The 23829-nt window shown below is 35.0% G+C and overlaps 1 protein-coding gene and 1 pseudogene across 8 annotated transcripts in view; both read left to right on the top strand.

The window, feature by feature from the left end:
* The window catches only part of LOC110835873 (uncharacterized), a 36608-nt gene that overhangs the window by 8684 nt on the left and 4095 nt on the right, over window positions 1-23829 (top strand). For 4 of the 8 annotated variants that reach the window (XM_022076560.2, XM_022076561.2, XM_022076563.2 and 1 more), the window contains exons 4-5: window positions 818-921; window positions 6919-8137. In XM_022076560.2, coding sequence (XP_021932252.1) covers window positions 818-921; window positions 6919-7732 — 918 coding nt within the window. In that variant the 3' untranslated portion in view covers window positions 7733-8137. Of the gene's footprint in view, window positions 1-817; window positions 922-6918; window positions 8138-13946; window positions 20997-23829 lie in introns of those variants that run through there. The other 4 variants (XR_015536583.1, XR_015536582.1, XM_022076564.2 and 1 more) reach the window with 4 other exon arrangements.
* LOC147873000 (uncharacterized) lies at window positions 9260-10311 on the top strand (annotated as a pseudogene).

The raw sequence follows: 23829 nt of genomic DNA, 5'->3' as shown, positions 1-23829 counted from the left end.
TTATGGTGATGAATGGCGCAAATTTAAATTTTAAATTTTAACATTTAAATTTTAAATTTCAACATCTAAATAAAGTTTGACCTGAATTTTATTATATATTTTAATTTCCAACATATATGCTGTATGTTTAGCTTGATACAAGACTGTCAGCACTGGAGTAATACAAATACACCTATGAGTGCACATAGGCTACTTTTCCTTCTTTGATTCTTAGTCTTTTATATAACTGAATAAGGAGTGTTTATTCTACATTTGTTAGAGGCGTCAGCTTGTGGGGGGAGGCTGATTTTGTGACAACAAAGGTTACATTATTTTGAAGCAGTGGTACAATATGTTAAAATATTGATGGCACTCCAAGTCTTATCTGTTTTATGATATTCTAAATAATAATCAAAACGTGTGGGAATCAAACAGAAAAAGAATATAAACTAAGCTGCTGGACTGGTTATTTTGGAACACAATTATACAGTACTTGAAATTGGATTCATCATCTGAAAGTTTGTGATGATAGTGTATTAAAATAATAAACTTCTTAGACAAATCTGTTGTCTCTATACAATGGAAACACATTTTTTGCAGGCTGGAGTTTGACTCCATCCTCAGGTAAAACCTATTCTGTTTGGTCCAGTTTATAGGGCTAGTCCCAATCTCCCCAGGGCATGACTCTGACCACTCACCCCTATCTATTGCCGAGGTTAAGAATGAGTAGGAGCCATACTGCCTCTCTCCCCAAGTGCCTATATGGGACAGCTTTACTTTACTTAGTCCCTATCTCCTGCTAGCACTTCTAGAAGTTATTGTTCGTACTTCTCTTCAGGATGGTATGTGGGACAGTACGGCAGTCAGTATGAAAGTGGAAGTGGATGGTGAGACTCGTGATGAAGAATATGAAGTTCATCTAGAGGAGCTGAATGGTGTTCGGTGAGTGCTGTACTTTATAAGGTCTTTTTGTTATTGTTACAAAATTTCAGTTATTTATTCTTTTACTTGTTTGTATTGATTTTCCTGTCTTCATATGAGATCAGCAATGTGAACTGTGGCTCCCTTTGTTTTCAGAACGTGCACCATGAAATGTTTTTTGGAAGGTATTAGATATAAGAGTTCTGCTTTGTATTCAGGAGGTCTCTGGTTTGAATTCCTTTGTTCTTTTCAGTGCTGACAGATTGGCATGTGCCAGTTGTTTGTTTGCATTTGGTTTGGTTTTGATGTCAGGTTGAGGATGGGCAACTTGCTTTCATTTCTGTTCTTTCTTTTCTTAAAACAAATATGGTAACTTTCCGTAACATTAGGCGATGTTGAGTAAATGGTAGCAACCATGGCTGTCTAATCCACAAGGCCTGCTCTTGTATATGTTTTCCTAACTCGGTAGGATTTGGGGTTATGGTGGTGAGTACAAAGATGGCTGTCTTCTGGGTTGTAGCGCCATGTAGTCTGGTAGAAGTTTACTGACGTTTGAGAGGTCTATGTTGCCTCCATCATCAGACTGTCATCACCCTGATGGAAGCAGCAAGGGTCTCTGAAACATTGGTAATTTTCTACCAGACTGCATGGCGCTACAACTCAGAAGACAGCCATCTTTGTGTTACTCAAATAATAAGTACTACATGACACTTCACACTCTAATAATACATGCATGGTGCCATATTTTTGTCCTTTTTTTAAGTATATTCTTTGAGTCAGAGTGAATTATAATTGAAATGTATGATCTGATTATATAATGCAGAATAAAAAACAAAATACTAAATAGTCTCGAAGTACATAAGGAAAACATGCATTTGTTGATGCAAAGTTTGTTGCATGATATGCCTCATTTTTAAATGTATGTGTGTCACCACACATACATGTTTACATTCTAATTTGCATCAAACCAAAGTTTTAATGTGAGCATGTTTGGTCTTTATTCTGTTACATCAGGTTTACAACTGAAATGCGTCTCTGCCTTGTGGTTGTCTTGTATTGAGTTTGTGTTACTTGGCATATTACTTGTTTCCTCTTGGAGCTGTGCATGGAGTATTTGAGTGAGTTTCTGCACATGCACATGTATCCATTGAAACCCAGCTGAAAATTTGTTAGAGCTCCCCCATTACTATTGGTAAAGAAACAGGCTTTTTATTTTCAGCTACATTGTCATAATTTTCTTCACAATTTAAAGCAATGTCTGAGAGTGCTTTATTTTATCATCATATGTGGCACGCATTCATTGTTTCATTTGGCTATCATTTGCCTTCATCACATAATATTCCTTGATAAAGAAGGGGTATAAACTTTAAAATATTGATATTTAAATTTTTTAACATGTTGCTTGATCTGTCTTGTATCTATATTTACATTTTGCAAGAGCTATATGAACAAATACTGAACCCTGCACAACTGAATTTAACTATAGGTCTGAATGTTTTTCAGCTTTTTACAATACACTTCAGTATTTTTCTAAATGCATTTGTGATGTATAGAATATAAACAAATATCTTGAGCCATGTAATTTGAGAATTTAACTGTGTAATCCCTCCATGGGAAAGGATCAACATGTAGACATAACTATCAAAGCAGTATAAGATATGCCCTGAAGAGGAGGATCTCTTTTATTTGTACAAAAAAGTCCCCACCATTTTATAAAGAAATTATTCAGTTTCCAAACTCTCACATCTTGAAGCAAAGAATTTTTTCTGGATTTGTTTGCTCTATGATAAAGAACATAAAGCTGTCATGAGTGACTTATTCAGTAGTTTTCCACATTCGCTCTGAGACAATGTAATGAACCATTTTTATAAAAAATGGTTATCAAAGTCTTGACTGGAATGTAGTGGTAGTGATATGTTTGTGATTTGTTTTATTTTGCAAGAATTTGCTTCTCAAAAGTTCTATGTACATGTTGGCATAAATATTTGAATTGCACATTGCCAGTTCATAGCTGTAATCACTTCTTGATGTCATTTGTTGGGTGGAACTAGTATGATGTAGTAAATATCTGTTAAACATGGTGACTGTAACATATTGTATTGTAGCTGACACAAATTTACAAGCTTGTCATCTGGCAAATGACAGTAGGAAAGGGGAATTAAGCAGGGGTCATATAATGGTTGGTTATTATGAGGCCTTCAGACATCAATTCATAATGCTAACTGTCTGATAGTGCGAATGAAGTGATATTTTCTGACAAGACAGTATTCACCTCATCTGAAACTATATTCACACAAATTGTTGTAAGGTCATCCATTTTATATTTTTTGGAAGATACCAGCTGTATTGAAAATGTGTAAATTAGGGATTAACACTATTGTGATGTTCATAATGTCAAATTTATTGACATTGTAGGGCAATGAAATTAAAAATAACAGTTACTACTATTACAGTGCATGTGATAGTAGTTCTTACATTTTATAAACATTTATATTAACATCTTTTGTGCATTATATACAAAATGTATAAAAAGGTTGCATGATGTAGAAGCTAAGTGTGTGTATTTCATCCCTGAAACGACTCATAAATTTTAAAGTAAGTTTGGCATTTGGAGGTTTTTACTGAAGGTTATGAAGCATATTTAATCTCATTTCAGTATCTGTCAAATATAAACCCTACTTTACATGATGCTCAAATCCAACATTATTTTCTGAAAAATAACTTATATTAAAAATTTATATATAACATAAAATGTATATCTCATCAAAAGATCTGTAGCTTCGAAACTTTCTGGGTGGATAGTATTAAATCATATTTAAGTCAATTTCTGGTATTGTGAGTAGCTTTGCATCAGTGCATGTGTCTGTGCAAGTTGATATTCATTTGTTTTTCTTCTCTTGTTAAATATATTATTGTTTGCAAAAACGGTTTGTTTTTCATATTTTTAGATATGTGAAAAAGATAATGCCATTTGATACATTTTTATATTCATTCAGAATTTAAAATATCCCAGTGTTAAGAACATTATCATGCTAGGTGAGATTAGAGCAATACAAAGTCTCAGCCGTTAGATGGCTCTGTCAACAATAATGGTGATAGGGCTGTCTAATTCTGCTGGTAGATGACTTTGCCAGTAATATTGTTGTCATGAAAGGAAAAATGAAACTGATGCCACTGCTTCTTTTAAAAACTTTTAACTATGAAAACAGATGACTCTAAACAAGCTAGAAAAAGTATCTGTTACTATAACAGTGCTTTCACATTTGCTTCATTTAACATCTTCTTCTTCTATGATGCAACAGCCAAAAATCGAGCCTTGGCCTCCTCCCATGTGGGAGGTTTCTTTGTCTTTGAAGTGTGCATTTATGAGTAGTGAGTGACAAGCCCACTGCATCTTCACAGTTTCTACTCAATCCTGATTTGTCCGCTAGAGCCATCTAATAGTGAATCAGGAGATATTTGGGTGAGAAATGGTCACTGAATTTTGCTTACGAAACATCTCGTTCGTGCTCGTAAGGTTCTTTTACATGCCGTAAATCTACAACATGGGACCACCGGCTTTTCTTCCCCTCTGAAGGAAGTTATGCTACAGATTTTGATCACCCTTAAAAATCCATTGACCTTGACCTGGTTTGAACCCTCGAACCTTGGGTCCAGTGGTGAGCACGCTAACCACTAGTTCATTTAATATGGGGCAAGATAATTTTAAATGGGTAATATTTACTGTTCTGTATTCAGTATCTCAGATAGGGCTTCTACAAGTATTTATTTTTTATTTTTCTCAATTTTCATTCATAATTCCCAAAAATGAGGGAAATGAAAAACTGGTAAAGGGAGGGTGGAAAGTAAATGGAAGGAAATGATTGGAGGGAGGCCTGGTAAACATGGGAAGGTAGGGAAAGTGGGGAAGGAAAGGAAAGGATAAAAGCTCCCTGTCAGGGTTGGCAAGTGAAGTGAGCATGTGCAAAACCCATAGTTGCATCATATGAATGATGAAACTTAGGTAAATAAAGAATGGCGTTGAAGTATGGGATTTCAGAATACTGTGTTTCATAAGGATATCCTTTACAAAGTTTATATGAATGAGTTTTTATGTTAATGATATGAAAGAGAAATTTTATAGTATAATGTTACAAGATTTTTATTGCTGTCAGTAGATGTCAGAGCCAGTGAGATGTGTAAAACCACAGAAAATGCATTAAGAAAATATGTTTACAGGAAAGTTTAGCATGCCAATCCATTTTTATTATTTTAAAGCAGTAAAATATTTACATTTAAAATTGATTAGTCTCTTAATAAGAACCTGGGTGTAGGATTTCACTTCTTATAAACTGTAATTGAGTGAGGATGGCATTTGGGAAATTGCATGATTCTCTTCAGGGCCACTTGGATGCCAGGGTTGGTGAGAAGGTGATGGGAAATGATGTATATTGGTAGTACTGTAGCACTTCATAATCCTATGGTAGATTAGATCATGTCACATTTAATTGTTTACAAGTACAATTATGTGCAACAAATCCATATGAAAATATTGCTGTCTAGGTCTATTGACATTTATTTTTAACAATTCTTTTGTTACAAGTAAATCTGAATATTTTGTGAGTCATGTGATCTTATAAAAGATTATTTTTCATTTCACAAAGACCTGTTGTGAAGTTCTGTGCTAATCAGTCAGAAAGAAAGTTACTTCCTGGATAAAATTACTGGGAAAGTTATTCTAGTGGGAGTGTTTTTTATGATATCCTTGTATTTTTTCTGGAACCCTTAAAATAGCCTCACATTTCCCCAAACATCTTCCTTCATATCACTGTAGCATGATGGTATCTCCACAAGCTTTGCAGAAATAAAACTGCTGGATCAAACAGTATGCAGTTGTGAATATTGTTAAAAAATTAAAGTTTGTTTAATGTAAAAAGATGTGGCCATAGTTGACAGTATTGTTTGTTTGTTAGTAATGTGATACCAGGTTCTTGATTGTTGGACTATAAGTGTAGTTTCTGTGTTGTAGCATTATGGATCAGCCAGGTGCTTACTAATTATTTTCCTAATTTAGAGCCAAAAGAAAGCATATTATTTTAGTTTAGTTTTGCAGCTCTTTAAATTTTAAAGTAATGCAGATAATTCAATTTGTGAAAGTAAAAGTACTTTGTGACACAAGAAAATCTTTTGCATTTGAACATCATCATCCATATTTGTCTTTGGCTGTATTTAGATGTTTTGTACTTAGTGGTAGACCTGATGTTTTTACATTCATCCATTGTCAAGCTTGTACATCAACGTAATTGTTTGAATCTTAGTCTGTAATTTCCACTTTTGATATAGAAGTTTCACTAGGTAAAATTTATTTGACTTTACCATAATTTATTTGCTTATGTATTTCATAACTACAAAATAATAACAGCAAGAACTTAAAAATAATAAGCTAATACTACACAAAACGTGTAATATCTTTGATATTAACTACTTGCTATAAACTGCCAAATTAAATACTGTGATGAATAAGTTAATAGTGTATATGAGAAATCTGCCAGAGGTAGTATTTATCAGTAATGAAGAAAAGCTCAGATTATTCCTGGGAAGGAATAAAATCAGGATGATAATTTGTATTCACAAAATTCTAACTGCTGTTAGTTAACTTGGGATAATGCCTTTTTAGATCTAACTTTTCAGCATGATTTAATTCATAGTAATAATTTAGTAATGTCTTCTGCTGGTAACAGTGAGAAAGCTGCAATTTAACAACTTCTGCATAAAGAGTGAAACTGGAAGACTAGGTATCAGCTCTGTGGCATATGCTTCCCTTTTAATTTATATACCTGCCATGATACTTTTTCTCTCAATGTTTATGTTACTTCATTGACATGTTCCTGCTCAGGTTAAACTTTGTGAGAATATTTAAATTCGTCAAGTGTATGGAATAATCGGGACTAATCGTATTGAATGATGTATGAGTTCCAAATATGTTAAAGTGTGAGGAATTAAGATAAATAATTTTTTCTCATTTTTTGGTTTGAACAGTAAACATTACATGGAAGCAAAATCAAAGAGGCTAGTGTTTGTGGATAAAAAGCTTAGAAATGAAGCAGGACAAGTCAGAAGGAGAAGGGAACAAAACCGATTAGGTAAGAGGAAGTGCCGAGCTGATAAATCAGAAGAAGAACTGAATAAACTGCAGGACAGACTTTGTAAGAGAATGGTGCTAACTTCTCAGACAATGGACGATCTTGAGAGGAGGCGAGAGAAGGATCGATTATGCAAGCGACAGACCAAAGAAATTAAGAAGCAGAACTGGACAACTCAAATAGGAACAATTTATTGTCAGAGCAAACTCGCCAGGGACATTGAACCCCAAAGAGAGCTAGGAATAATGCAACAGATTGAATTGCAGAACAACATTTCAGTGTTTGCCAAGCTGGAAAGGCAAAGGGAGCAAAATAGGTTACGAAAGAGAAAGTATCTAGCTTCCCAAGCACCCGAAGAAGTAGAGCAACGACGAGAAAAGGACAGGCTACGTAAGAGGAAAACATTAGCTTCTCAAACACCTGAAGAAATTGCAGTGCGTCAGGAAAAGGATCGGCTTCGAAAGAGAAAGATTAAGGAATTTGAAAGGCAGCTAGAACAGGAACTGTTGGAGCAAACCAACTTAGATCACAGCATGGCCATATTGCTGGAATTGGAACAGTTTGAACGGCAACGGGAACGAAACAGGTTAAACAAGAGGAAGTCTCTGGCATCTCAGACACCAGAACAAGCTGCAGTGCGACGGGAAAAAGATAGACTGCGGAAGCGGAGGGCAAGGGAATTTGTGAAGCAGCAGAATACATCTTTGTAAGTAGTAGACGCAATATGTGGTAATCAGCTCCATGGTACAGAGTCAAGAAATTCCATTGTTTTGAATCCTGAATATTGTCTTCATGTACACAGAAGCCTGCTGCAGGATTTTATTCTGGTCCATATCAGTGAAGTTTACATCTTTATAACATATTTGTCTAACATTATATTTATCTATGCCTATGATGTCTGTATTAGTCATTTTCTTGGTGTTTTTCAATCTAAATATTGTATGTATATCTTTTTTCTCCAAAATGTGCTACATGTCCTGCTGACCACATTGTTCCTCAACAATATTAGTTGAAGAGCACAAAATATGAAGCTCATGTTGTGAATTTTTTCCATTCCTTCATTATGACATATTGTGTTTTGTATTTAGATGTGTATTAAAATGATGTTTTATGGAGTTGTGTGTAATACATTATACATAACCCGTGATACTGTAAAATGTAAAGATACTTACAAAACAGTTGACCTAGTCAGTCTGAACACATTGAACTAGATGAAAGGGTTTCAGATAATTTTTAATTAAATGAGAGGCCTGAGATGAACATTTCCTTGTTTTATCCTGAATGTCATTGAAATGTAAAGAAGTGAAATATGTGGTCATTGTTGATTCTAATTATTATTCACTTTGGATTAAAAACCACATATCTTTTTAACTAGGTAGATATTATTGTATCAGTTAAGCCGTGGTTGTTGGCACAGGATGTTTTATTTTCAATGATAGGTCACTGTGACATTCTTAAAATATGCTGTTTCTTCACAGTCTTAGTCGATAAAATATGCTAGCTTTGAATTCCATCTTCAAGTGAACTGATCAGTCATTTTAAATAATTTAACAGTTACATGTATTATACATTATTGTCTTATAAATAGTGTTCATTGTTGAGCAGATGCATGCAGTGAATTTATGTAGATTGAATTTTTTTATTAAATATACTGTGCTTAGTCAGTACTGCAAATTCACATGTTGCAATATGTATTGTTTTGTAGAAACAGTTGTCATGAGAGCCTTGTTTGGCAAAGTATATCATAAAACATGTCCCTTTAACTCACTTTTTCATTAGAGGATTTTCTTTTGGCATTTTCCATTGCCTGGATAAAAAAAAGAACATTCTGGCTGTTTCTCTCTCCTACCCTGTGATACCTAGTGCCAGGAAGCTGTTCTTTATAAGGAATCTCTTCTGTTGATATTGATGGAATAGAAATAACATTGTTTCTTTTTTAATCTTTTAGCAAAAAGCAGGATCTACATTGTAAGATCTCTTATAGGAATAGAACAGTTATGATGGTTTTATGGATCTTTTTCCCAGAAATTTGTTTTGTGGAGACAGTTAATTTATCTAAGTGCACTCAGAGTATGATTACATTTGTATGAGGTGATTTTCAATATATTATTTTGTCATCATCAGGTGCGGTGAATGATTCCATGAAACTGTGATGATTGTAAAATATGAGAGATCTGAAGAGAAAATGATTTTCTCCCTTTGTTGGTTTTAACAGTAAAGAAGCTGAGAAAAGATAAATGGGAATTCAGACAAGGAGGAGGAGGTACAGTTCCAATGAAGATCTTGAACAAAACAGAAAGTATCAGGAGACTAAAACAGAAGAATAGATAGAGAAGGAAAGCGAATGCAGTAGATTGTGCATGAGAAGGCTGCGAGCATCTCAGTCATCAGAAGAAGTTGAAAGATGGCGAGAGAAAGGTAAAATGTACAAGAGATAATCTGTGTTCCGTCAAGTGCCAGAAGAAGCAGTAAGGCAGAGAGAGAATAACAGAATATATATGCAAAGACTTCGAGCATCCCAGACTCCTGAAGTAGTGGAAAGGCGACGAGAAAGTAGCAGACTACAGGAGGTTATCTGTGCTGTGTCAGTGACCAGAAGAGTCTGCGAGACAAACCCCTGATGAAGTTGAAAAGCAGAAAGAAAGGAACAGAATATATACGCGGTTATCCTTGTTATGACGAACTCCTGAGGAAGCAGCAAAGCGAAGAGAACAGAATAGGTTGTACCTGAGACAGTTACGAGCAGCTAAAATGAATAAGAATACAGAAATTAGCAAAACATCGAAGCAGTCTGTGTCACATCTGACACCTGAAGAGGAAAAAAGTTAATTTCATATGGAAGGTCTTGAAATATCGCAAAGAAATTAGACAACTAACAAATGTAACAGAAATATGAGTTGTCAAAAGCAAACTAAAATTCTCCAGGTGTTGAAAGGCAAGAAATTCTAGGATTTGAGGTTTTCATAGCGGTGAGTTTGAAGATGGCTGTCTTCTGGGTTTTTGCGCTGTGTAGTCAACATGGTGCTACGACCCAGAAGACATCCATCTACAAGAAGAAATTGCATTCCACATGTTAGAAAATAATAGATTATTTGAGTTGAAAGACACAGGCATGGAAGGACAAAGTGCTCTGAATATTTGCAATTCAGGACAATCAGTGGAAATGGAGAAAATTGAAAGAGAAATGAATAGGCAAATGTGGCAACATAATAGCTTCTGGGAGTATCTTGCTTTGTTAAATAAACCATGATCAGACCAATATGGCAACATTTCAGACTTACAAAGATGAAGACAGGAAAAAAGGCAAGAAGAATTGAAGGCAAACTCAACTGAAGAAGTTAGTGGGGAACAGAGGAAAGATAATACAGTAGAGAGGTTGATTTTTTTTTTCAAATACACAAAAGGACATTCTGTGCACCCCCTTTCAACTGTTGAACCAGCTGACCAATGTTTACAAAATTTTGTATGAATGTTATGCATTTGGAGGCCATTCCAACCACATACTTCTCAGTTACCTACAACCAGTAATGTAAACATAGCAGATGAATGAAATTGTGAGTTGGTAGCAATACTAGTGCAACTCAGTATAGGGTCCTGAAATAATGTATACTAACATCTTAAAAAATATAATTTGCTAAGCCAACTAGTTACTAGGTGCTTCAAAAGTTTAAACAATGATAGAAAAAGTATTTGGCAGCACAGTGTTTACTGCATGAAATCTTTATATGGCTTTTGGTTTGATGATAACTTATTAGCTATTGGAAGTATGTATGTGGAATATGTTATAAGACATCATATGTATTGAATGTAAACAAAATCTTTACTCAAGTAATAAGTCTTTCCCAAAATGAATCAGTTGTTGTCGTTGATAATATCTAGCATATTTACAATGATTTTGCAAGCAGGAAATTAACACAAGTCAGATGGGATTTGATCATATGACTACCTGCTGAGTAGGGCTAAATTGCTTTATGTTATTGTGTTACCTAAGTATGGCATTAACAAAACAAGACTTCTAGGACTAGTAGTGTGCATTAGGAAATGAAGCTTTATGACTTCTATGCAGAAGTCCATGTTGCTGCATTTTTTTATGTTACAGCAACAAGGATCATACATTAGGAGAAGGGTAGGCATCTGAAATTAGGGTTCTGCCTGTGCATTACCCTTTTCCAAACTCGTTAACTGACTTCACAAAGTTTGTATGAACATTTGTGCCATCGAAGACCATACCAATCTCACCGCTTTTGTCTCCAACCAGTAATAGCAATATTGTGAATGTGCAAACTTCTGAATTGCTCCACTTAATGTAGGGTCATGAAATGATATGTTATAACACTGGAACTATGAAAAAATGTGAAATATTTTCTGCAGAAACCAGAAACATTTCAAATATGGAATTTATAAAAGAAAAGAAGAAAGAAAATTAAAATGAAATTTGGAGATGAAAGTGAAAGCCAAAAAAAATTTTGGGATAATTTTCAGAGTAGAAGTAAATGATTTTGATGTATTAAAGGCGCAGAAAGTCTCCAAACTTGTACTGGAATTCAATAAAACACTATTGCTAAGATATTATCGTCTGGATTATGTGAGAAGGATATTGGAAATGAATGTGAGAGAATGTAAGAACAGTCTCCAGTAAAACATTTTCAGCAACAATTAGTACAGTACATACAAATTAAGAATTCATAATTTGACTGTCTTCTGGGTTGTAGCACCTTGTAATGTGTTGGAAGTTTACCAACGTTTCAGAAGTCCTTGCTGCCTCCATCATCAGGGCAATTAGGTCTCATGGTGCTACGACCCAGAAGACAGCCATCTTCATACTCACCACTGTGAAAACCTTAGATCCTAAGAAGAATTTAGACAAAATAATGGAATGTCTTAGGGATCATGTTTTGCACCATTTTTCAGTGTTCAGCACATCCAAGTGTTGGTTTTGTCATGTGGTCAGATGCTTCATGCTTCTTTGCGCATGGGCACTACTCAGTTTAAATATGTAGTCTAGTAACTGAGTCCCTGGTAATATTGTAGAGGCCAGAGGTTCAGCACTGCTGATACCAAAGCTTGCCATTGGGTGTGGTATTGAACCAGTTTTATTAAGCTCCTATCCTCACTATTTTACTAAGATCCATTTTAATATTATCTTCCTATCTTGTACAGCTCAGTTAATGATGAATAAAATGAAAAGGCTGCACTGAGCCTAGTAATTTGTAAAAAAAAAAGGTAAATTAAAAGAGGCCAAAGAATTGCTTAAACACAGGGTGTGTAATTACGTGATGAAATTTGAGGTTCTCATGGCAGTGAAGAGGTTGATAAAGTCTACATTGCCTTACAACTGAGAATACAACATTGACATATGTGATTGAAACTCTACAGGACTAGATCATGGAACTGTTTACTACTACAGTTTTATTGTAGTAGCTAAGTCGTAATAGCATTGATTCACATGATTATGTTTCCTGAATATGTGAACTTGGAGATACCTTCAGTAATTCAAAGAAGTGGAAAGTTATATTGAACTGAACAGCTATATTCCATTCAGACTGTAGTTATCAGGAACATGCTTTGTCTGTGTATATTGCTATTATTCAGTTACATGTGTTTATTTTATGTTCATATCATCTCAGAAGAACAAATCTTTGCCAGTTCCACATCTGTATGGACTGTCACATCATAGCTGGTGGGTAATTTACAAGAAATAATGTGTGTATATTTCTCCATGTTTGTATCATGTTACAATAACTGAAAGTATCTTTGGTCCTTCACTAAAAATATTTAATAGTAAATGTGGTTAGCTATTACAAGTGAAATATGTTTCGAGATGGAGGTAATATTAAAAATGGATTACTAAAAGTGAAATAAATTATGTTGTTGTCATTGTTGGTTTTCTTGGTTGTAATGCTGTGTGAACTTGCAGAGAGATACCAACATTTTGGAGAAACTTACTGCTTCTGTCTTCAGGGCTTAAGATGACAGTATTTTCTTCTGAAACAATGGTATTTGCCTACAAGTTCACAGTGTCACAACCCATCCTTAACATCTTCGTTGCTGTGAGAGCCTCACATATGTTATATTACTATGATACTGAAAGCCATATTTATGAAACTTGAATTGTATATAATAGTTAAGACAAGAATTTAAAATGTTTTACTTATTTGGAAGTAAAGAATATGTGGCCACATTTTACATTTTAAAATGTGTCTGTAAACATTGTATTGTAATCCTCGGAGACTTAATTCTCATCTGAAGTAATGCACTTCCTATTGTTGAACACTTATAGGATCCATTTTTGTTGTCATTCAGTTTTAACCCTTTGAATGATATATTCCAACTGACCAGCTACTGTAACTGTGTACACTGCATGGTAGCAGAAACAGACTGACTGCTCGTTGATATTAATTTCTACACAAAAATAAAATGAGAAAGGCAGGAATGCAAATATCAATCTTTTATTGTTGTATGTTTAAAATATTGCCCTTAGAATAGGTATTAAGGTATCTACATCGTAGTTATAATGTTCACTCAAGCTAGCACAGTGCAGATGCATCACTTACTCATGTTGATATTGAAAAGGTGAAATAGCCATTAAAAATATCCTGTATTTTGTAGTTATTCTGCAGCTCTCCATAAAAGAGGTGTTTGTTGTGTACTGGGTTCTTAGCTAAGGAGTTCTTGAGTTTATAAAGAAGTTGATATAAAAGATGAAGTTTTCATGTCTTGTGTTGTGACAGTATTATTTGTTTATTTTTTTGCTATCTTTTGGAATAACCCAGCTTTAAACAAAATTTTCTGTATTTAATTGAAATAGTGAAGAATATTTTGGAGTTTCTCCTCATTAGAAAATGTGTTTAGTTTTTTTTGTCTAATTCTTTAAGCATGAAAATTATAAAGGCATTATGCATTTGTATTTCTTGATTTTAACAGTAAAATGACATGGAATGGTATGGAGGTAAAGGAAAGGAGGGGAAGACCCAAGAACCATGTTCATGTGAGTGAAGAGGAGAAGCTGGCAAGGCAAAGGGAAAGAAACAGACTGTGTAAGAGATGTAGTCGGGCATCCAAATCGCAAGAAGCAACTTCAAGAGAAAGGGAACGGAACAGGTTGTATATGAGAAAATTCCGGGCGTCACTAAGAAATGAACTTGAAAGAGATCGGGACAAAGCACACAAACATATGGCCTTCATGTTTGTAACACCTGAATTGTCTGAACTATGTGGGGAAGATGACGTGGAAATGTGGCATGAGAGAAACAGGAAAGCTAGAAGGAAGCCTATTATAGCTCTGATTCCTCAACAGCTTGAATGGCAAAGGGAACAAAAGAGGATATACATCATGAAGTTTTGTGCATCTCTTTCAGATGAAGAACTTGAAAGGCGTCGTGAAAAGGATAGATTACTTAAGAGGAGAGCAAAAGAAATCATGAAGGAACGAAAGCAGGATATCACATTCCAAGGAGGGTCTCAAGCTCAGCATCACATTCTGCAGAACAGAAACTTCTGGAATTATGCAGCATTGGCGAAGGAACAAAATTTGTTAATCTGAATAATTTTTAAACATCTATCATGTATGAAAATGTTAACAGTCTTCATGAGAACCTGGAACTAAGTGTGGAGTCAGAAGAAGGAAAAAATTGTTTTTAGAAGAACAGGTATTTGAAAATCTTTGCTGTTCTTCAGATTACATGCACTTGAAAGTGCTAGTATTTGTTGATGCTGTGGTTTTCCCTTCCTTGAAATATTGTCTCATTTCTATCATGAATGATACACTGCTCATTCTCACACAGTAAATTCTTGGTTATATTTATGGAAAGAAAGTCTTAATTTTTTTAGTAATAATAGGAAATTCAGAAAGAGGTGGAATATATTTCATTTAAAACATTTTTAGTGAAGTTAAAATTTTGTAAATATGGTTTAAAAGAAGGCATGTCAGTGATTTTGCTTAGTGTCCATGGTACTGGATGTATTTTGAGATGTAAAGGCAGCTGTAACTTGAAGGTTAACACACATCTTGGGTCTTTAGTCTTTAAGAATGCTGTACTTTCACCCCCTCACTATGCCTTCCTGACGATGTGCTTACAGATTTTTACCTCTGTTTTACCTTAAGAGAACTCAGAAAAGTCATTAACATTAATTCATATTTTTCTACAAATTAGGCAGACCTATTGCCATCTTTAACAGACATCTGGCACAAATCATTGTAGTTAATGGAAGGTACAGAAAATCCACATATGGACAGATATAGGAAGATTGTAAATTACTTGAATTTTGACACCAACCAACTGTATGCTTATGTCTCTTTTGGTGTGACACCATTTTAATTCATTAAAAATGGAATTCACTCTTTCTTGTGATAGATCTGTGTTAAATGTTGGGAGAAAATAAGTGCTTATTGCCAGTGTTATTGTGAAATGAATTTTCAATGCTGAAGCGTATCATATCCATTTGATCCCATCAGGCGCTTGGCATTATTTATCAAAGAGAAGCAGTATAAGTTGTTTGTAGTAAATAGAACCCTGATTCTGCACTGACAGTTTGGTAGTCAGGGGAGATAGATATAATTTTTTATAATCTGATTTTAAATGGCTCATACAAGAGGTACACTGAGATAGACACCTCCATCAGGCTGTTCATTTGTCTTAAAACATGTTTAACAGAGCCCAAAAAATGGCTGTCTTCTGGATTATATTGTCATGGAGTTGTCTAGAAGCTTTCAGAGGTTCTTGCTGTCTCCGTCATCTGCAACATTGGCAGACTTTTACCAGACTACATGGTGCTACAGCACAGAAGACAGTCATCTTTGGACTCATCATCATGAAAACTTCAAATCATGCTTAACAGAGGTATATTTACAATAAACAAGTTATATAAGATATGCAGTGTGCATGATTTCAGTACTCCAAGAATTATCCATACTTGGTAGACAGAAAAATTCTAGTTCAGTCTGCTCATGTTGAATCCAGAGGTAATAAAACCATGTATAAAGTGAAAGGAATGTGTTGGTTGTTCTGTACTGAGTGTTGAAATGGTGGTGGCTGGTGGAGACATGTGTGACATTAGGTAGTGCAGTGAATGAGAAGGAACAGAGCTTCTCATATGGCCTCTAGCTATGTGCTGCATTCATCGCTTCCATTCCCATTTGTATTTATTGCAATTCATACCTGTAATTCTAATATTATTATATAGCAAATGGTCTTCCTTGAGCAGTTCATAACTGTTCTTCTGGTCAAGAACATCTCTACTGTTATGTAGCATATAGTTTATCACCATCACAAAAATCTGGTGTTTGGATTGTTTTGTACTATGATAGAGTAATGTTATAAAGCTGTCCCACTATACACCATGTAGGCACTTTGAGGGAGAGAGTATAGTTCCTCTTCATTCTTGACCCCGGCACTGGATGGGGTGAGTGGTCAGTATCACGCCTCGGCCACACTTTACCCCTGGGAAAGGACCCCAGTACCGTTGGTTAGGAGGCTGGGTGGGCCCCAGAGCTGGTCTGGACACAGGCTAGAGGAAAAATCCTCTGCCCCCATCAGGGTTCAAACCCCGGTCGTAAAGTATGTAGCGAGTTGCTATACTGACTGAGCTATTCCAGCTTCTATGATAGAGTACAAAACTTAATTCTTCAACTGTCTACAGCGTGACTTTGGGATGGGAGAAATTTTGTAGTTGAATTTATATTCTCTGGATATGGTACAGTGGTGGGCTTTTTGGTGAAGGTAATGTACACTGGGATTTCTTAATATCAACATTTTTTGATTAGTTGAATAAGTTTCAACTGCTCAGGAAGTGGGTTAGTAATGTGTATGAATTGTTTCACATACGGATGAAATAACTTGGGTTACTTAGTGCCAAGGCATCATAAGGATAAGTAAGCAATGGAACAGGCACATGACATAAGGGCAGAGGTTGGTAAAGAACGCAGGCAGGATGTACATCTATTATACCTGATACTGAAAATGTCAGTAGACACATTTTATATCTAACATCTGCAAGGACATGTTATACAGTCTTGTTACACATTATATGGAAACAGATATTAATTAAATTTGTTCACATGCTTGTTATTATTCCTCTTGCAATACAGGACAGCTTCCTATGTAGATATGAATCTGGTTCCACTTTGACAGATGTCACATTCCATATGTGTAATGGGAACAAATATTATTTTGCAAAATAAAGTGATTTTATTATACTTTTACAAGTTCTCTGAAGGTGTTTGTTGGTTATGTTAACAGCATGATAGATGTATGGTGTATGTAAAAAAGTTATGTGTTTAATAATGTATTTTCTTGATTCTAAGACACTGATTTTTCACAGTTTAAGATTTCAGAAATTGGGGTGTGTCTTGCATTTGATGGCATCTAAGCATTTATATAGCATCTTTATTCCTGAAATCTTATTATTGAATCAAGGGTATATCTTACAACTGATGGCATCTTAAAATTGAGTGAATGCTGTATTTACTTACAACCATTGGATGTCAGAAAGTTATATGTATGTATGTATATATATGTGTGTGTGTGTGTGTGTGTATGTTGTATTTATTTGAATGTAAGTTAACTATAATGTAAGAGAACTATGAGATGTTTGTTATAAAAGAAACTATAAATATGAACCTAATGTGTTGCTTATGTGCTGTTAGATACTTAAATTGGTAACATTTTCTCCATCACATCCTTTTCCCTTAATTCCATTCAGTTATTTGAGGAGCTTCACATTGAGAATAATGTTTACTGGCTTTGATGCTGCTTATTGCCAACATGAAAATATGCTCAGTTCTTATTTTAGGCGACTTATAACATGTTGAATTCGTCGTGTCTGTTCAAATGAGCAGAATTTAATGAAGTTTGGTAGAATCTATTAAATTTCAACAGCTGAATGTAATTTTGGTCCAGATTGGACAAAATGGATTACCATTTTGGTGTTCAGTACTTTGTACATAGGACCACACGCCATGTAATATCAGGTTGTTGCTGAGTGTATCCTCATTCAGTATACATTTCTAGTACTTTAGTTTATTTACATTATAGTCCTCTTGAATTCCAGTTTTCTTTACCCACCTTCCCAATTTACATTGAACTCTGTACAAAAATGATTCCATATATTTTATGGTAACTTTATTTTTTACAACTTAACATTTATCTGCACACTGCTTCTTCATTAATATCTAACCGTTGTTTACAGAACGTTTCTTTTCTCCAGTTATCAGTTTATGACCCTCCAATAGAATATTTTTATTGTCCTCCTCCTCTAAACATAAGTGGCACATTCCTTTTTCATTGTTTCCTCTTATTCTGTATAGTCTTGTCTGCCTCACTTTTGTTTTTGTCTTGATAAGATACCAGTAACATCTTTGCAGATAACCTAGTAAAGAAATCCTGTTTTCTAATATCATAACATCTTTCTTTCACAGCCCTACAAATTCTGTTGTAATTTACACACTTCTACCAGATAAATGCCAGATCAGTCATTTCCAGTTCCTCTTCTACTTTTTTTATCAACTTTCAAAACATAATATTATCTCTTTGCCAGACATAGCACTTCTTGACTACCCCATGACTGTCCACTCTTAAAATTCTGTTCCACTCATACAAACTGAATTTTATTACTTCTTAAGTTTTCTACAAATTCTCCTTCTGTTTTTACAAACTATACTACTGCCACCTTAATTCCTTATAGGTTCAATGATTACATTATCCTCTAACACATTACCAAGGGCTACTGATTAGTTCTGTTCCTGTTCTGAAATCTGTTAATTAACCTATTATGTCATCTGAAACTAGAGCATAATCAAAATTTCTTCCTATTTGACCAATAAATATGTATTTGCCTGCAGTATCAGACCCATATACATAATTTAGAATTGAAAGGTTTGTCTCTCAAAAAATTCTATGAACGTGCTACCTTGTAACTTATGAAACTTGTCCTTGATGGCTCTACTAGCAAGGATACATTGAAATTGATTCGTAGAATAACATGTAGACTATGTGTGTGAAGAATGCCCCCAAAATTTGTCTTCCAAGCCTCTGGTCATTGTGTTTGTCTGAACCCTTGCCTTTATGTCAGGAATGAAATGGTGATTCTTTTTGAAAAAATTTGTGTGATATAATGCCTATTTTATATAAAAACTTTATAATATTTATGAAACTGATTTGAATACAGAATGATTATTATCAAATTTGTGCCCACAAATTTTGTGCACTGGTTCTCAGGATCTTTTGCATCCTTGGGAGGAATCTGGTTAATGTCTAATCATGCTTAGCTGTATGAAAGCTGGTTTTCTAAATATGTTTGCTATTCAGATTGCGTGTCAGAATTCACAACACATTCTTTATCCCTTCTCTTGATGTAGCATTGTGTTAGTATCTGATAATCTTGAGTTAAAAATTCATATTTCCCCATGGGAATTTTACAGTGGAAATTATACTGAATGTAATTTTCTTTGTCAAGATTAGTTTTGGAATGGAATAGATTGATGCAAATTTGAGCATAAATATTGTTTGTTTTTACGCTGTGTTTCCTAAAAAATGTTTATAAATTACTATATTTCCAGGTGTGTAAGACACTGTTCATTTTCCAAAAGTTGCCCAAAAACTGCATCGTGTTTAAACATTGAGTAGTAATGATGGACAGTTATAGTGAAAATTACATTGATGAAGGGGAACACTGAAATAATTCGAAAATATATGGGTATTTCCTTTTCCATACTTCATTGTTGCCTTGCAAAATGTTTACATATATTTTATTTTGTTCATTATGTAAGGCAAAATTGTTTCCTTTTATTAATAATTACTTGTGTTATTAAATAATGGTCTGAGGCGTGGGCTTTGTGCCACTTGGTCGCTGGGACCGTGGGTTTGAATCCCACTCAAGCCATGGATGTTTGTCCTTGTTTTTCCGTGTTGTGCTGTCCTGTGTATAGGTAGAGGCTTTGCGACGGGCCGATCCCTCGTCCAAGGAGTCCTACCGAATGTCTATAGATCAAGCCAACGAAAAGTTGGGACCCGTAGTGCTCAGGCACTTGAAGAACGGTTCGTTCCCAGTATCCAGTATTCCAGTTTTTAAATAATAATATTATATTTTGTTCCCTGAGATCTGAAGTTTTCATGGCTTCAAAGATGTTGATGTTGATATTCTGGGTTGTGATGTGTGGACTTGTTAGTGGATACCAACATTTTGGAGAAACAAAACAGTCAACCAGTTTTCTCAGTTGTTCTTAAAGATGATAAGTGTTATTTATTAGAACTGAAATGCACACACAGAATTATAAGGTGTTATATTTTTATTCTGTTCTGTTGCTGTTGATACTGACTGTCATACCTTAACAGTATTATGTACAAATGAATGCCATTTTCATGTTCTCACTTCTACTTGAACTTGACTGTTACAAGACCAGTAACATACTGAGCAGTGTTGCTGTTACTTGGTAATATTGTACACAGTCTCACTGTCTTGTACATCTCACCTGAAATAATTAAATACCATAAAAACTGAATTACTTAGTTTTACAAACTGTGATAAATCTTTGTTTCTCCATTTTTAAAAATACAGTATGTTACTGGTGAACAAACTATTTGTACAAAATAAGTATATTAAACTGTGAAAGCCACAAGAGGAAGCATATGGTGTGATTGTTAAGGCTACCAATATCTTTAACTCTCTATATGGCAATCCATGTTATTCTCTGCCTCACTCAAGAACAGTCCTGATATAAACAAAGAGGAGGCACAATTATTTTTTGCACATCACAAGATGAAAGGAAGATTGGTGTTATTATATTAACCTGTTACTTTGTAATAATTTTTGTTGTTTGTTGGCCAGGGGTTATACAGTTTGTTGTATTATGTTTGATATACTTTCTATGAATTTAATAATGCTTTGCATGAATTAATTTTAAGCATCCTGGACAAAACATACATTATCAGTTGACCATGCAATATATGTGTAAGAATAAATTAATGGGTGAATGAATGACACTCTATTCTTCAAGGTTTACAGTTTCTTAATACTGATCAGAAAGTGACATTTCTTAATTAGGTGGTTACAAACAGAAACAGTTTTCTTAGGAAAGTAAAAAGTAAAGTAAAGCTGTCCTTCTGCACGCCATGTAGGTCGTTTGGTGGGAGTGGAGGTATGGCTCCTACTCATTCTTGACCTCGGCACTAGATGGGGATCAGTGGTCAGCATCATGCCCAGTCGCGCTTTACCCCTGAGAAAGGACCCCAGTACCCACTGGATAGGAGGCTGGCTGGGCCACAGAGCCGGTCTGGACAAAAAGGCTAGAGGAAAAATCCTTTGCCCTTGTTGGGGATCAAACCCCAGTCATCCAGCCCATAGCTAGTCACTGTACTGACTGAGCTATCCTAGCTTCTAGATTTCCTACGAAAACCTTTCATATTTACAATTTGTGCCATTTGAAAGTTAAAAATGGCATGAAATGTTTTCAGATATAACACTTTTCTTCAAAACAGAAGTTTATATGTTTTTGCAGAATACTTAACAGAAAGTTGTATGTGACTGTACAATAAAGATAAAAGGTAAGAAAACCAGCTTGAAATGTAAATTAATCTAAATTTGAATCACAAGAAAGGGTACAGAAATGTGGAAAATTACAAGAAGATGAAAGATAAACATTGAAGATACTGGGGAAACACTGGATAAATGTAGTACAATGTGATGCAGTGTTATGTGTGAAACAAGTAGAGAGAATTCATGTACCTCCCATGCAGGAAGAACAGACAACTGTATTAGCATAAGATATTGAAACCAGTTTATATATTCTGTTCTGAATTTTATAATTATTCCAGTCCATTTTACTCTGTGTCAACATCGGGGGGTGAAGGTACTTCTGGGTTTCATATTTTGTTTGCTATACATTTTTTAAAACTTCCATTTTGTAATGGCACATAGCAATGTTCCTTTCTGGTTTTATAGGAGATAAACAATTTTTTGTTATGGAATTTTATTCCAAGGTTACGTTTCTTTTGAGTTCTTGAGGGTTTTGAAATCTTTTTACCAAACCACAAAAGTTATGTATGGGGTTATTCTTTAGGCTTTAGTACAGTATATGAGCTTTCCTTCCTGGCTGTAGTCTGTCTATTCAAAACATATGTTACTTGGTTTGAATCTCTGTGACATTACCAGCTATCCTGATTTAACTTTCGTTGGTTGTCTTTTGTGTCTTTAGGCAGATGTCATGAAAATGCTTTGAGAATGATAGTGGTAAAATACTTTCAAATCCTTTCATTCAACACCGTGACCTTTACAGTTGAATCATTATTATTAAATCTAAGAATGATAATTATCAGTTTATGGGTAAATATAAAGTTGTCATGTCTAAGCACCATGTCATGAAGGTAGAGGTGGAGTGGAGGTGAAGCTCCATGCAGTCTTAATACATGCGCTAGAGGGAGGTGAATGATAAGCTTCATGTCAAGGATGAGGAAAGATTCTCTGTTATCCATGCCCCAGAACTGGTTTAGATTAGTCATGAAGAGAAAATCTGGAATGAAAACCCAGTTATCCAAGTAGTAGGGCAGCACCTTATATCTTGCCTAATGGCTGTACACTTCCTTATTTCAGCATTCAGAAGGCCATCAAGCTTGCATCAGATAGGTTTTATAAGATCATGTTTATCCAAGTATCTCTGTGCTACTGTTGAGCATACAAGTGTACAATTTGGGTATGCACATGGGCCATTATCAGATTCAGAATAAACACATTCTTCAGTGTTTGGATAAGAGCCAGTTGTTTATTTTTTCTTTACTTTATTTAAAAATTCTTCTACTATTGAAAGGATGACTGTGAATACTGATTGGTAAGGACATTGAGTTCTGACCCATTTTAAAATAAAATCTTGGAATTTTCTGTAGGGACAGGATAATCACAAAAATCCTTGGTCATTATGGCTGATGGTTTAACATGAAGTAACAGTGACAATCATTACATCATGATGTTTAGTTACCAACTGGTTAGGTAAGATCCTGTTCCAGTAAGTTGGTTGTCCTTGGTTACAGGAAACATTGTTATTGGTCTATTACTTTGTCTTATCTTGTATATAATAAACGGAACTTACAATATACAACTTAAAGATCTCTTCTGTCATTACTATTAGGGTGATGAGTGCAAGGTCATGCTTTTTCCAGATACATAGACTGGATGAGAATAAATGAAGCGGCCTACAATATTTTGATGAAAATGTCTGACAACTTCAAAGACTGAGATTGAAGGGTAACAGGAAAATGAATTTTATAGGATCAGGTACAGAAGGCCAACACCTTAGGAAGGAAGGTAAATATGAAGATGAAGAAGAAGGTTAGGCAGATTTGAACTGGGTAGGGATCAAGAGTAGGCTTTTATTTTAATTCACAGTACTGCTGCAACCGCCCTTCCGCTGACTGTTTTTCTTCTCACTCTGGTTGCCCCGTGATCAAACCCAGTAGCGTGCCCGGTTTGCTCGCGGTTACAGCTTGATATAAAGCGGAAGGATATAAGGGATAATAATTGGGGTAAGGTTTGTCGGCGAGCAAGATTTTCCGACCCTCAGGGATTATACGGGGACTGTGATAGTTGGAGCGGCCGTGCGCCAAGGACGTGAAATCTGAGGGGATGATTAACTGCAGACCACACCGAAGTCACCTTGGAAATATTTCACCTTTTAATTCCTTTTAACAAGTTATTCTTATTTTTGGGCAGCGCGATGATTCGGCTGTTGTATTTTGATCTTGAAGTTTAATGAATCGAGGAGAAACTGTCTGCTTGCCTTTAAGAACCGAACTTTTAGAGAGCGAGCCCCAACGCAACC

This window comes from Zootermopsis nevadensis, unplaced genomic scaffold, assembly GCF_977971745.1.
Source record: "Zootermopsis nevadensis isolate Lab colony 2312 unplaced genomic scaffold, Znev_1.0 Znev_ptg000022l, whole genome shotgun sequence".
NCBI lineage: Eukaryota > Metazoa > Arthropoda > Insecta > Blattodea > Termopsidae > Zootermopsis > Zootermopsis nevadensis.
This window is presented reverse-complemented; position numbering and strand designations above follow the sequence as displayed.